Here is a 13,474-nt window from a genome sequence, read left to right on the forward strand (position 1 = left end):
GGCGCATCTTTGCCAGAACAGATTTCATCAGTAGATGATGAACTGCACACCCCCTATCCTCCAGCTAGCAACTGTAGTGTGAGTAAAGAACGAGGCAAGACAGAGAGAGGGGGTATAAATCCATGACTTCAGAAGAACAGGCCTCTTTGGTCTCATACAACAAACCCTGGAACTTAAAGGTGTGAAAACAAATGACATTTTGAAAGCAAATACTATTGTCAAAAAAAAAGTTTCAACAATGTATCATCTGAGTCTTGAACCGAGCCCTGTGGCACACCGTTTACCAAAAAACACCCTATAAACCAAAACAAACTCAATGAAAACACAATAAAATACCAATTTTGTCTGACGCGACATACACTGGACCCTAAAAGTGTCAAAACAAATGAAACTTTGAAAGCAAACACCATTGTTAAGGAATATTTGTTATTTATTAATTGGGTGAAGAACCGAGCCCTGTGGCACACCTAGTAGCAAAAACACAACATTAATCAGAGAAATTGTACTTGCAAACGTACTAGCAGAGTACTGCTGAGTCCATGAACGGTCTCCCGTTGCCCAGGTCATTGTCCTCTTGCCAGGGTCCCAGGGGGGCCTGGGGACATGCTTCAGTGAATAGCTTGAAGAGTCGTTGGGGCTCATGACACAGAGGAGCAGCAACGTGGCCTTGGAGTCATGCTTGAGCGGCCGAGCACCCAGCCTGTCACTGTGCTGATGTATGTGCCTGCAAGGTCACACTACGCACAGAGGGAAGCAGGCAGCAGGGCCTTGGCCCTCACATAAGCCTCTTCCCAGCTGATCCACAACACAGGGTGCCAACTGCCAACACAGCTGCCCAGGCCTGGCTGCTGAGGACAAGCACACGTAATGATTGCTACCACCAATGAATTAGAGAGCTATCGGAGTCTTGGGAGTTAATGTTAATGTCCTGAATCTGTAAAAGTAGATTCATGTTAATATTAAACCTTTAATTTCAACCATATTCTCAATTCTTGTCTGATGATGATTGATAATAACAAAGTCTATGTTCACCAGTAATAATCCTCACAGTGAACGGTAAGACTACTAGTAACTGATCTTAAAAAATTTAACATATATTGACAAATATGCAATGATGTCACACTATAAAGGAGCCCTATGCCAGAGTCAAATCTATTTTGACCCTGACCCCAGCATCCATCCACTATGACTATGTGACCCTGCTAAACACTTCATAGGAAACATATAACCCAGATACAGAACATGACCTTGGCTGGATTTCTCTGTAGCTGGTAGATGACGGTCTTGCTCATGTCGGGGTGGCCGTAAATCAGGGATTCCTGCTGAGGTGATGTCAGTCCTTTACATCATGTGTTGTGGCTCCCCACTGTGTGGACACGTGGGCACAGCTTTTCTACGAGCCCCGCTTTCACAGGGGGAGGGAGGGGACCCACCAGCCCGACCATTTACTGGAAAGAGAAGTCAGTTTATGTATGAATGTACGGTATCTTTCAAAAAACATGTGAGCCCCGCTTATCATCTTTCACTCCCATGTCTAGCTAAAACAGGCAGTATAGATAAATGTTTTTTTTTTTTACTTTGACAACCAAATTTGGGTACAGAATTGGCCACTGGCCAACACCATTGTGTTCAGTGCTGCACTGGCTCAGATCAAGCTAATGGCCCCTCGCTTCTCAGAAGCTCTCATAAAGGTTGCAGGCATGAATGCTGTGACAAACAAGAACAGAATTCGAACATACAAACACTGCGTAGGAATTCTGCTTGAATTTATGGTAACGTGACAGCTAGCATCTGCGCTAGTACGCTCTGATAATAAATGAGGGACTCTCCCACTGGTCTGACTGATGTTGTGATACAAACAAAACAAAATATGATTGGCTAGTTGCCCTTGTTATAGCCTTAATCTATCAATGCAACTGTTACAAGATGTGTAAAATATATGTTTAATTTTAAAGTCAAATCAGTCTTTTGAAAATAATCGTGAATTATTTTTTTAGGTCAGTAAAACCCCCATAACAGTACCAAGCACTCGCACCTGGTTTTGCAATGTTTAAAACAGATAAAACCCAATAACTTTACAAAGAATACGGAAATTAACCAGAACAATGTACACAAAGAAGACAGATAGGAGGTGCTACTTTTTATTTAACATCAGAAGCATGGGTTTTTCGGCTTAAAAGTCAATGTCCAAAAAGTATCAACATACAGCATTATGGGAAAGTTGAATATGTTATTTTGATACAAAGTTGTTTTTGTAATAAAGAATCTCAAAGAAACAACATTTATATTTATTATTAAGGTAAATACTAGGTATATATAGCAGGCTGGAAAATGCCAATCGCCTCAAAACGTATACTACATTTTAGGAGCTTAAGACGGTCCATGGGGAAGCCTCTTGAATCCACAAATAAATGAACAGGGTCTTAACCTAACGAGTGGCTTCTTCATATCAAGAAACTCCGGTTATGTTCCAATATCCACACATTCTTAGTAGTATGATAGTGTGGATTTCAGAACTGAGCTCTACTGTGATCCTGCTGAGAGAATGGCACCGTATGATTAATGTCAGTCAGATTCTATCCCAAAGCAGGTGATGGACAACCCTGTAGATCTAGGTCAAGAAACAATATGCTCTGCATCCGAAAGCCTTTATGACTCATATGAATTTATATTGTCCACATGCACAAAATTTACAGCCTTGATTATTCACGGTCCCATTCGGGAGTTTTATTGCTATTTTCAAATTCTTGTTGCTGATTTCTCGGTCGATATATCAGCAGATTCCTTCTGAGGTGAATCTAGGCGAAGAAGCCGAACAATTCAACCACAGTTCTCCTGATTGCCATGTTTGGATGCTAAAAATAGCTTCATAATATTATGTAAAATGTCAAGGAAGAACGTTACTCAGCGTCATAAAAAAGATGCATTTCTGCTTGAGTCGTAACGAAATCCTACCGTTTATGGAGTATCGTTGCTAATTTAGAAAACGGGTGCTAATTTAGACGTTGGGTTTTATGGTTAACTGTTATTAACACCTGCATCATGACTGAGTCGTCACTCGTGTTTTTATTTAACAGCAAGTTTGTCACCCAAAGCTGTGCCAAAAATGCAGTTGTGCACTTGTTGCTTTTTTAAAAGACTTGCATCTTGGCTATAAAGCTGTCAACACTATTAATCTGGAACAGAAATAATATGTGACGATCAAACTTTAGTCGCAAAATAAATCCCCCCCCCGGCGCCCCACCATATGGGTCATGTATCTTATTGATAGAACCCAACTGTCTCATGCAGCTTATCTATAGGTGGTAACTTCCTGTTTCAATAAATAGTATGCAGCATACTTTTTATTTCTCGCTGTGACAAAGAGGAGAAAATGTAATGCCTGTAAAAACCAAAATATCTTCTTTAATTTTGAAGCTAGTAAGCCTGGCAAGAATGTACAGTACGTAGACATGGGAAGAGTTAGGAACCATAATAGCAGGACATGCATTTTCTATAGGACTCAGTTACATTGTCGCTTATTGGAACGATTTCATTCCACAACACCAGGTAGCCTAAGCCTGCTAAATATACTAAACTCAGCAAAAAAAAAGAAACATCCCTTTTTCAGGACCTTGTCTTTCAAAGATAATTTGTAAAAATACAAATAACTTTACAGATCTTCATTGTAAAGGGTTTAAACACTGTTTCCCATGCTTGTTCAACGAACCATAAACAATTAATAAACATGCACCTGTGGAAAGGTTGTTAAGACACTAACAGCTTTCAGACGGTAGGCAATTAAGGTCACAGTTATGAAAACTTAGGACACTAAAGAGGCCTTTCTACTGACTCTGAAAAACACCAAAAGAAAGATGCCCAGGGTCCCTGCTCATCTGTGTGAACGTGCCATAGGCATGCTGCAAGGAGGCATGAGGACTGCAGATGTGGTCAGGGCAATAAATTGCAATGTCCGTACTGTGAGACGCCTAAGACAGCGCTACAGGAAGACAGGACGGACAGCTGATCGTCCTCGCAGTGGCAGACCACATGTAATAACACCTGCACAGGATCGGTACATCCGAACATCACACCTGCGGGACAGGTACAGGATGGCAACAACAACTGCCCGAGTTACACCAGGAACGCACAATCCCTCCATCAGTGCTCAGACTGTCCGCAATAGGCTGAGAGAGGCTGGACTGAGGGCTTGTAGGCCTGTTGTAAGGCAGGTCCTCACCAGACATCACCGGCAACGGTGGGCACAAACACACCGTCGCAGGACCAGACAGAACTGGAAAAAAGTGCTCTTCACTGACGAGTCGCGGTTTTGTCTCACATGGGGTGATGGTCGGATTCGCGTTTATTGTCGAAGGAATGAGTGTTACATCGAGGCGGAGGGTCCGTCATGGTCTGGGGTGGTGCGTCACAGCATCATCGGACTGTGATTGTTGTCATTGCAGGCAATCTCAACGCTGTGCGTTACAGGGAAGACATCCTCCTCCCTCATGTGGTACCCTTCCTGCAGGCTCATCCTGACATGACCCTCCAGCTTGACAATGTCACCAGCCATACTGCTTGTTCTGTGCGTGATTTCCTGCAAGACAGGAATGTCAGTGTTCTGCCATGGCCAGCGAAGAGCCCGGATCTCAATTCCATTGAGCACGTTTGGGACCTGTTGGATCGGAGGGTGAGGGCTAGGGCCCAAAAACATGAAACCATGTGCAAAGCTGCAAAGTCATAAACACATGATGATTGTGGCCTGTGGAATGCTGTCCCACTCCTCTTCAATGGCTGTGCTAAGTTTCTGGATATTAGCGGGAACTTGAACATGCTGTGTACAGGTCGATCCAGAGTATCCCAAACATGCTCAATGGGTGACATATCTGGTGAGTATGCAGGCCATGGAAGAACTGGGACATTTTCAACTTCCAGGAATCATGTACAGATCTTTGCGACATGGGGCCATGCATTACTATGCTGAAACATGAGGTGATGGCGGCGGATGAATGGCACGGCATTGGGCCTCAGGATCTCGTCACGTTATCTATGTGCATTCAAATGAATATCAATAAAATGTCATTGTGTTTGTTGTCTGTAGCTTACGCCTGCCCATACCATGTCCCCACCACCACCATGGGGCACTCATAACGCTGACATCAGCAAACCGAGTGACCCACACGACGCCATACACACTGTTCGCCATCTGCCTGGTACAATTGAAATCGGGATTCATCCATGAAGAGCACACTTCTCCAGTGTGCCAGTGACCACCGAAGGTGAGCATTTGCCCACTGAAGTCAGTTACGACGCCAAACTGCAGTCAGGTCAAGACCCTGGTGAGGACGACGAGCACGCAGATGAGCTTCCCTGAGACGGTTTCTGACAGTTTGGGCAGAAATTCTTCGGTTGTGCAAACCCAGTTTTATCAGCTGTCCGGGTGGCTGGTCTCAGATGATCCCGCAGGTGAAGAATTTGTGTTTAGTGTATTTTTGTTTGGTGTATATTAGTAGCTAATTAGCAATTCGCTTGCCAGATATCCAACAATAGAATGTAAGCCTATTAGCAGCGTTTGCCAAATGCATGGCTTGCAGAGATGCCTTGTTTGTCCAACCCTCAGATTTATAGACTGTTTTGCAACAAGAGCTAAAACAGGAACTTTATGATTGATGATGGGTAGCCTATAAGTCAGCGTTTATTAATATTGAAAGAGACTCATTGGCGGTTCAGATACGTACACTTGTATCTTTATGCTGTGATATCATAAGGTATTAAAAGGTACATGAAAACATAGTACCAAGGAAGAGGGGAGGGGGTATGGGACTAGGTCACAGAGCAAACCAATCCATGTCAGTCTGTGTATCCCATCATGCCAAAAAAAGACTTCACCTACATATATACAGTTGAAGTCGGAAGTTTACATACACTTAGGTTGGAGTCATTAAAACTCGTTTTTCAACCACTCCACACATTTCTAGTTAACAAACTATAGTTTTGGCAAGTCGGTTAGGAAATCTACTTTGTGCATGACAATGCTCAAAAACCGCTATAAAAAAAAATTACTACAGTTTGCAACTGCACATGGGGACAAAGATTGTACTTTTTGGAGAAATGTCCTCTGGTCTGATGAAACAAAAATAGAACTGTTGGCCATAATGACCATCGTTATGTTTGGAGGAAAAAGAGGGAGGCTTGCAAGCCGAAGAACACCATCCCAACCATGAAGCACGGGGGTGGCAGCATCATGTTGTAGGGGTGCTTTGCTGCAGGAGGGACTGGTGCACTTCACAAAACAGATGGCATCATGAGGTAGGAAAATAATGTGGATATATTGAAGCAACATCTCAAGACATCAGTCAGGAAGTTAAAGCTTGATCGCAAATGGGTCTTCCAAATGGACAATGACCCCAAGCATACTTCCAAAGTTGTGGCAAAATGGCTTATGGACAACAAAGTCAAGGTATTGGAGTGGCCATCACAAAGCCCTGACCTCAATCCTATAGAAAATGTGTGGGCAGAACTGAAAAAGCGTGTGCGAGCAAGGAGGCCTACAAACCTGACTCAGTTACACCAGCTCTGTCAGGAGGAATGGGCCAAAATTCACCCAACTTATTGTAGGAAGCTTGTGGAAGGCTACCCAAAACGTTTGATCCAAGTTAAACAATTTAAATGCAATGCTACCAAATACTAATTGAGTGTATGTAAACTTCTGACCCACTGGGAATGTGATGAAAGAAATAAAAGCTGAAATAAAACACTCTCTCTACTATTATCCTGACATTTAACATTCTTAAAATAAGTGGTGATCCTAACTGACCAAAGACAGGGATTTTTTTACTAGGATTAAATGTCAGGAATTGTGAAAAACTGAGTTTATGTAAACTTCCAACTTCAACTGTACATACATGTGCGTCTCTGTTTGTGTCGTCATAAGTCATCACGGACTGCTAATAGTACGCTGGGTGGACGGGTAAGGTTTAAACAAAGTGTTCCCGGTATAGGACTCGTAATACGTTTGAGTAGTTTTGTCCATCTTGGGGTGTGTGCCAGCCGGCCCGCTCGGTGCATTACATGAGGGGAGGAGGGGCTATTTTTAAGGCAGAGGGCACAAAAAGAGCAGAGTTACAGCATGTTAACCTTTAGGGTCAGGTCTGATACGTAAACCCACCCCATCTAAAAAAAACTCCTCTGAACTCATGCTGGGGAAAATAACTCCCTGCCTGAGAACCAGCGGCCTGGCCCCAGTGAGAAATGACTCTTCAGTGGGCCATTCCTGGGCTGGTAGGGGCAGAAAACAGCTGGGGTACAGGTGACGAAACACACACGGACACACACAATGCCTAGTGAAGTTTAAAGGGATATTACACTTCCAAATTAAAGTTTGTCAGATTTTTTCAGACATCTACTGTAGTCTCATGTCAAGACAAAAGCACGTCCCTCGACATTGGGGCAGATAACAGTTCAGTGGGCTGTTCATGGGCCTTGGCTGGGGCGGCAGGAGCGGAAACAGTTCAGCGGGCCGGCAGGGGGAGAAAATACATAAGTGGGCTGTGGCTTGGATGCCAGAGGCACCCTCGCATACAAGGCACAGAGCCAGAGTAGGATCGGTACTGTCAAAGAATAATATACGTCAAAAACATGATATCACATTGTTCCTTTTGACCCTCTTTGTTGCACCAACAACAACGCAGCTTCTTTGTATTCTCTCTTTGCTACTTTACATTCTGTCGTAGACATTGCACGTGGAATGGAGGTCAATACGTCTCTCTGTGCTAACTGATGTGTACTATACACTGCATCTAAAGTGGCTAGGGCAGATCTCAGGCACTAGGTCAGTACAGAACATACTATAAGGACACTTCAATCCCTATAGTATTGTAATTACTTCGCCATCATGCCTATTTATTGCCTTACCTCTTTTATCCTACCTCATTTGCACATGCTGTATATAGATTTTTCTACTGTATTATTGATTGTATGTTTGTTTATTCCATGTGTAACTCTTTGTTGTATGTGTCGAACTGCTTTGCTTTATCTTGGCCAGGTCGCAGTTATAAATTACAACTTGTTCTCCACTAGCCTACCTGGTTAAATAAATAGTCAATACAGGGGTCTCTGGGAGTAAACTGAATCACCGGAACACTTTTCTCTGCAGTGCTGAACGGCATAGATTAGCTAGACCCCCCTGCCAGCACATCAGTTGTCAATCCTTCCTTCACTCTGATCTAAGGTACTGGAACAGCTGTGTAAGAGGCTTAACCATTCATCTGGACTGACAAGCCATTGTTCATTGTGATTTATGACACATAACGTGTGAAAGAGGATAGTTTGTTGAAAGGTATGGTGATGGCGTGACAATGCCAATATCGATATGTCCTCGTTAGAGCTATGTTAGATATTTATCTTTCGGGGAATAACAAAGGCATGGGTGGGGGTTTTCAGTGGAAAGGTGATTAATCATTCAAACAATTAAACCTAACAGATAGGTAATTACAGTATCAATGATGTTACAAAATGAACTAGATAAGGAAGATAGGTTCCAGCTCTGTCAGTGATGACCACAATACCTTAGTATAGCAGGATAACACACTACCCCCACCCCCTAGACCAGACAGAGGGTAGAATTACACCAACTTTCCCACCAATATCTCTTTGACAACTGGCTTATTCTAGGATGCCAACTCAGAGAGGTTTCAGCATTGAGATGGTACCTATATGGTTTGGCTGTTAGTGCTAGCATTGAAGTAAATGACAACATCTAGGTTACAATTGGACAAAAAAAATATATATATTTTTTATGGGAGTCCTTTTTTGGAAAAGTGCACTGACTATTACATTGTACAAAGTAGCCAGGTTCACTTTACATATCCATTTACATCACTTAAATCATTATATTTTTTAGACAACCATCTGTGAGAAACTGAATTAATGATTACTTTATAGGCGCTGAGACACGAATATTGCGGCTGTGCAGCCAAGTTGTATTGCACTCTTCAAAAGCTTGTATCCGGGGAGCTAAAACAAAAGAAAGAAAACAAGAAAACCTTTATCAGAAGAGTTCAAAGTATATGACGTTTGACAGTAAACAGTGAAGGAATGGAACACCACAGTGTTCCCAAGCCGCATGCAATCTTTCCCACCATGAGCCAGTTTTGGAGGAATCAAAGCATTTGAGTGGGAGATAATGAGACGGAATCCCTTCCTTGTTTTTATGGAACAAATTGAAAAGGAAAACCCATAATGATCCAGGGACAATAAACCACAACATAAAAAGACTGGGGAACACTGAGACATCACTATGCAACAACAACAAAACACAAAAACATCATTATTGACCAATCATGATATATTGCTTGCTTGATTTTTGCTCGAGGCGCTTTGAGATTCTATGGAAAGCGCTTCAGAAATGTAACAAATTATGATTAATTACTATTAGAACTGAACTCAATCAATTGTCCCGTGTGGCTCAGTTGGTAGAGCATGGTGTTTGCAACGCCAGGGTTGTGGGTTCGATTCCCACTGGGGACCAGTACGGGAAACAAAATGTATGAAATGTATACATTCACTACTGTAAGTCGCTCTGGATAAGAGCGTCTGCTAAATGACTAAAATGTAAAATGTAAGATTCACTCCACCAGCCATAGCTGTTGTCAATAAGAGAATAACAACAGAAGCTTAAGAAAAGGATTAAATGGAGTAAAACCTAAAGATCAAAGTGGGAAAGAGGGCTTACAGATTCAGCATCGTGCTCCAGTCCTGTATCATGATGTTCCATCTCATCATCTCGGAATTCCTTTATTAACTGTATGGAAAATAAATGGCCACATTCACTTCTCAGAAATCAAGACAACAAACACTCAAGACAAAGTACAGTATGCATTAGTAAATAATAGGGGTAGGGTTTTACCCGACCAGGAAAGTACGAGGGTCCTCACTTGCTTCTATAGCCACAAAGTCATAAATCCCGCCCATTTCTACAATTTCTCTTCTTAAAGTCTGATTTTAAAAGTACCTTAACCACACTGCTAACCTTATGCCTAACCTTAAATGAAAGACCAAAAAGCCTACATTTTGACTTTAAGGCTGTGGAATCTGACTTTGTGGCTATAGAAGCTACTGTAAACCAAGTAAGAGCCCTAGCTGGGGCACAGAATTTTTCTTGATAGAGCCCAGAGTTGTTCCTGGTCAGAAAAACTCCAGGCCCCATGGTATGAGGGATGGTTCATTATCTTACTTTTAACAGCTCTACGTATCTGTCTGGGTCCTCCTCCATGAGGGCTCTGATCTGGCTGTTGTAGTGCTCAGAGATGCTCTCCTCCACAGCCACAGTACAGGCCATGGCCCCTTCTTTACCCAGCAGAGCAGTGCCTGCTCCTGGGGGGGTCACACAACAGAATATGGTCTATCCCCCCCGAGTACCATATGTATCATACTGTTGTATTGGATTATTGTCTTATTGCAACAGAACTCACAGACACAGTATACATGACAATAGCACTTTTTAAGTACTTACCTACAGACCCATTTTATTTCATTAAACCTAGGCTACTTATTTTAGAATGTAAAATATACATCCATTCACTGTGTTTATTTGTCAGGGATATGTGACAACTGTTGACCGTCTTGTTCCTTACCTAGTAAAAAACCTGCAACGTTCCAGAGGGGCAACAGCAACGTTGGGCGAACTCTGTTCTCTGCAAGGATCTCATTGAATTTGGCAAGATGCTTCTTCTCTTGATCCCACATTTCCTTGAAGCATAGTGAATATGAATATATAATTGAGGATGCTGGAATGTCAACATTTTGTTTTTGTGGGTCACCAAGCACTGACAACATGATTACATCCATTCACTTTAATTGTTGTCATAATGTTAACTTTGGGATACTGGAATGGTAGCCAATAGTGACTCATCTAAAAAACAAAACAAGTAGTTAGGCTATTGTCGTCTGCCAGAATGAAAGAAAAGTAGCTACATCTGTGCATGTGTAATGCAGACTACCTATACCTGAATAAGCGGTCCTGTCTGTGACCTTCCCAACACTGCCATCTGGCCGGCGTAGATGCGGTTGGCACCGTATTCCCCTGCGTGGTCCACCCGCAACATACTGTGCAGCAAAGCCTTCTCTGCTTCGTCGCGCGGGGGCGGTATCACACTGTATGCCCGAGAATTGAGCTGTACTGGTAGTGCTTTAAACAGGACGAAAAAGTTTATTAAAATATGTAGCTATCTTACTTTGCAGTCGAACATGTCACCTGAAATACCGTTTTTTTTTTCAGAACAACATGGCTATAACGAATGAAGTGTCCCACCCCTTACAAAAGCACCATGTAAACAAAAGGTGAAATTGCCAGTTAAGTTAGTTTGTTAGCTAACGTTAGCTAATAACTAGCTCTAGCTGCAAAGCTCACTTGAGCTGCTATGAGGATGCAAGTAAGACAGAAACTGACCACTGACAAATTATATATGACTAGCTAAGCCATTCGTAGGTCAGCATTCATGTATGAACACTGAGCAGACTTGTTTTTAGCATTGTAGCTAACTAGCTAAACAGCATTGAGTGCCTACCTCTGTGCTTCAAACAACATTGCCGTATCCTCAAAGGACTGAAAACATGCGTCCAGTCATGCAATGCAATATGTGCAAAAACGGCTCGTTGCATTGCTAAGTGAATAGTTATTTGGCTCTATTACTCTGTAATCAACATATGTTACATATGCAGGTTGTCATTGAAATGTGCCTGCTGTGGAGGTGGCGCGGTCAAATGACGTCTCCTTCTTCCATGGTTTAATAGCGGCCCGAAAATAAAGGTTTAAGGTGCATGCCGCCACCTACTGTCCTGGCATGTGTGGTCAATCACGGTTTTCTACATTGTTATGTACAGTGCATTCGAAAAGTACTCAAACCACTTTACTTTTTGTACATTTTGTTACGTTACAGCCTTATTATAAACTGGATTAAATACATGTTTGTCCTCATCAATCTACACACAATAACCCATAATGACAAAGCAAAAACAGGTTTTTAGAAATATTTAAAAATGTATATAAAATGAAAAACAGAAATACCTTATTTACATAAGTATTCAGATCCTTTGCTATGAGACTCGAATTTGAACTCAGGTGCATCCTGTTTCCATCGATCATCCTTCAGATGTTTCTACGACTTGATTGGAGTCCACCTGTGGTAAATTCAATTGATTGGACATGATTTGGAAAAGCACACACCTGTCTATATAAAGGTCCCACAGTTGACTAGTCAGGATCGAAGGAAAGATTAACGGAGCAAAGTACAGAGAGTAACCTGCTCCAGAGCGCCCTAAGAACACAGCCAAGACAACGTAGGAGTGGCTTTTGGACAAGTCTCTGAATGTCCTTGAGTGGCCCAACCAGAGCCCGGACTTGAACCTGATCAAACATCTCTGGAGAGACCTGAAAATAGCTGTTCAGCGACGGGTCTGAATACTTATGCAAATGTAATATTTACGCCCGACTAGCATCACTACTCTGGACGGTTCTGACCTAGAATATGTGGACAACTACAAATACCTAGGTGTCTGTTTAGACTGTAAACTCTCCTTCCAGACTCACATTAAGCATCTCCAATCCAAAATTCAATCTAGAATCGGCTTCCTATTTCGCAACAAAGCATCCTTCACTCATGCCGCCAAACATAGTCAGTTTTACGAGGGTATCTTACCGATCCTTGACTTCGGCGATGTAATTTACAAAATAGCCTTCAACACTCTACTCAGCAAACTAGATGTAGTCTATCACAGTGCCATCCGTTTTGTCACCAAAGCCCCATATACTACCCACCACTGCGACCTCAATGCTCTCGTTGGCTGGCCCTCACTACATATCTGTCGCCAAACTCACTGGCTCCAGGTCATCTATAAGTCTTTGCTAGGTAAAACCCCGCCTTATCTCAGCTCACTGGTCACCATAGCAACACCTACCCGGGGTACGCGCTCCAGCAGGTACAGTGGGGGGGAAAAAGTATTTGATCCCCTGCTGATTTTGTACGTTTGCCCACTGACAAAGAAATGATCAGTCTACAATTTTAATTGTAGGTTTATTTGAACAGTGAGAGACAGAATAACAACAAAAAGTCCAGAAAAACGCATGTCAAAAATGTTATAAATTGATTTGCATTTTAATGAGGGAAATAAGTATTTGACCCCCTCTCAATCAGAAAGATTTCTGGCTCCCAGGTGTCTTTTATACAGGTAATGAGCTGAGATTAGGAGCACACTCTTAAAGGGAGTGCTCCTAATCTCAGCTTGTTACCTGTATAAAAGACACCTGTCCACAGAAGCAATCAATCAATCAGATTCCAAACTCTCCACCATGGCCAAGACCAAAGAGCTCTCCAAGGATGTCAGGGACAAGATTGTAGACCTACACAAGGCTGGAATGGGCTACAAGACCATCGCCAAGCAGTTTGGTGAGAAGGTGACAACAGTTGGTGTGATTATTCGCAAATGGAAGAAACAC

General features: G+C 42.5%; 1 protein-coding gene across 2 annotated transcripts; it reads right to left on the reverse strand.

Moving 5' to 3' along the window:
- Positions 1–1,311: 1,311 nt before the first annotated feature.
- On the reverse strand, positions 1,312–11,754 carry coq7 (Ubiquinone biosynthesis protein COQ7 homolog). 2 transcript variants are annotated; one of them, XM_014178885.3, is made up of 7 exons: positions 11,547–11,754; positions 10,986–11,167; positions 10,614–10,728; positions 10,214–10,353; positions 9,713–9,781; positions 8,916–8,994; positions 1,312–1,448 (listed from the first exon to the last, which is right to left on the reverse strand). In XM_014178885.3, exons 1-6 carry the CDS (start codon positions 11,638–11,640, stop codon positions 8,917–8,919), a joined length of 678 nt encoding a protein of 225 aa, XP_014034360.1. In that variant the 5' UTR covers positions 11,641–11,754; the 3' UTR covers positions 1,312–1,448; position 8,916.
- Between the last annotated feature and the right edge of the window lie 1,720 nt (positions 11,755–13,474).

Source organism: Salmo salar, chromosome 02 (assembly GCF_965601325.2).
Source record: "Salmo salar chromosome 02, fSalSal1, whole genome shotgun sequence".
Lineage (NCBI taxonomy): Eukaryota > Metazoa > Chordata > Actinopteri > Salmoniformes > Salmonidae > Salmo > Salmo salar.

Excerpts from the sequence above, each read along its gene's own strand:
- coq7 (XM_014178885.3), bottom strand. The coding sequence starts at position 11,640 with ATGCAACGAGCCGTTTTTGCACATATTGCATTGCATGACTGGACGCAT. Across the intron at positions 10,354-10,613 it reads CGTTGCAGGTTTTTTACTAG|GAGCAGGCACTGCTCTGCTG; the intron begins GTAAGGAACAAG and ends TGACCCCCCCAG. Across the intron at positions 8,995-9,712 it reads TGGAGCACGATGCTGAATCT|CTCCCCGGATACAAGCTTTT; the intron begins GTAAGCCCTCTT and ends CTTTTGTTTTAG.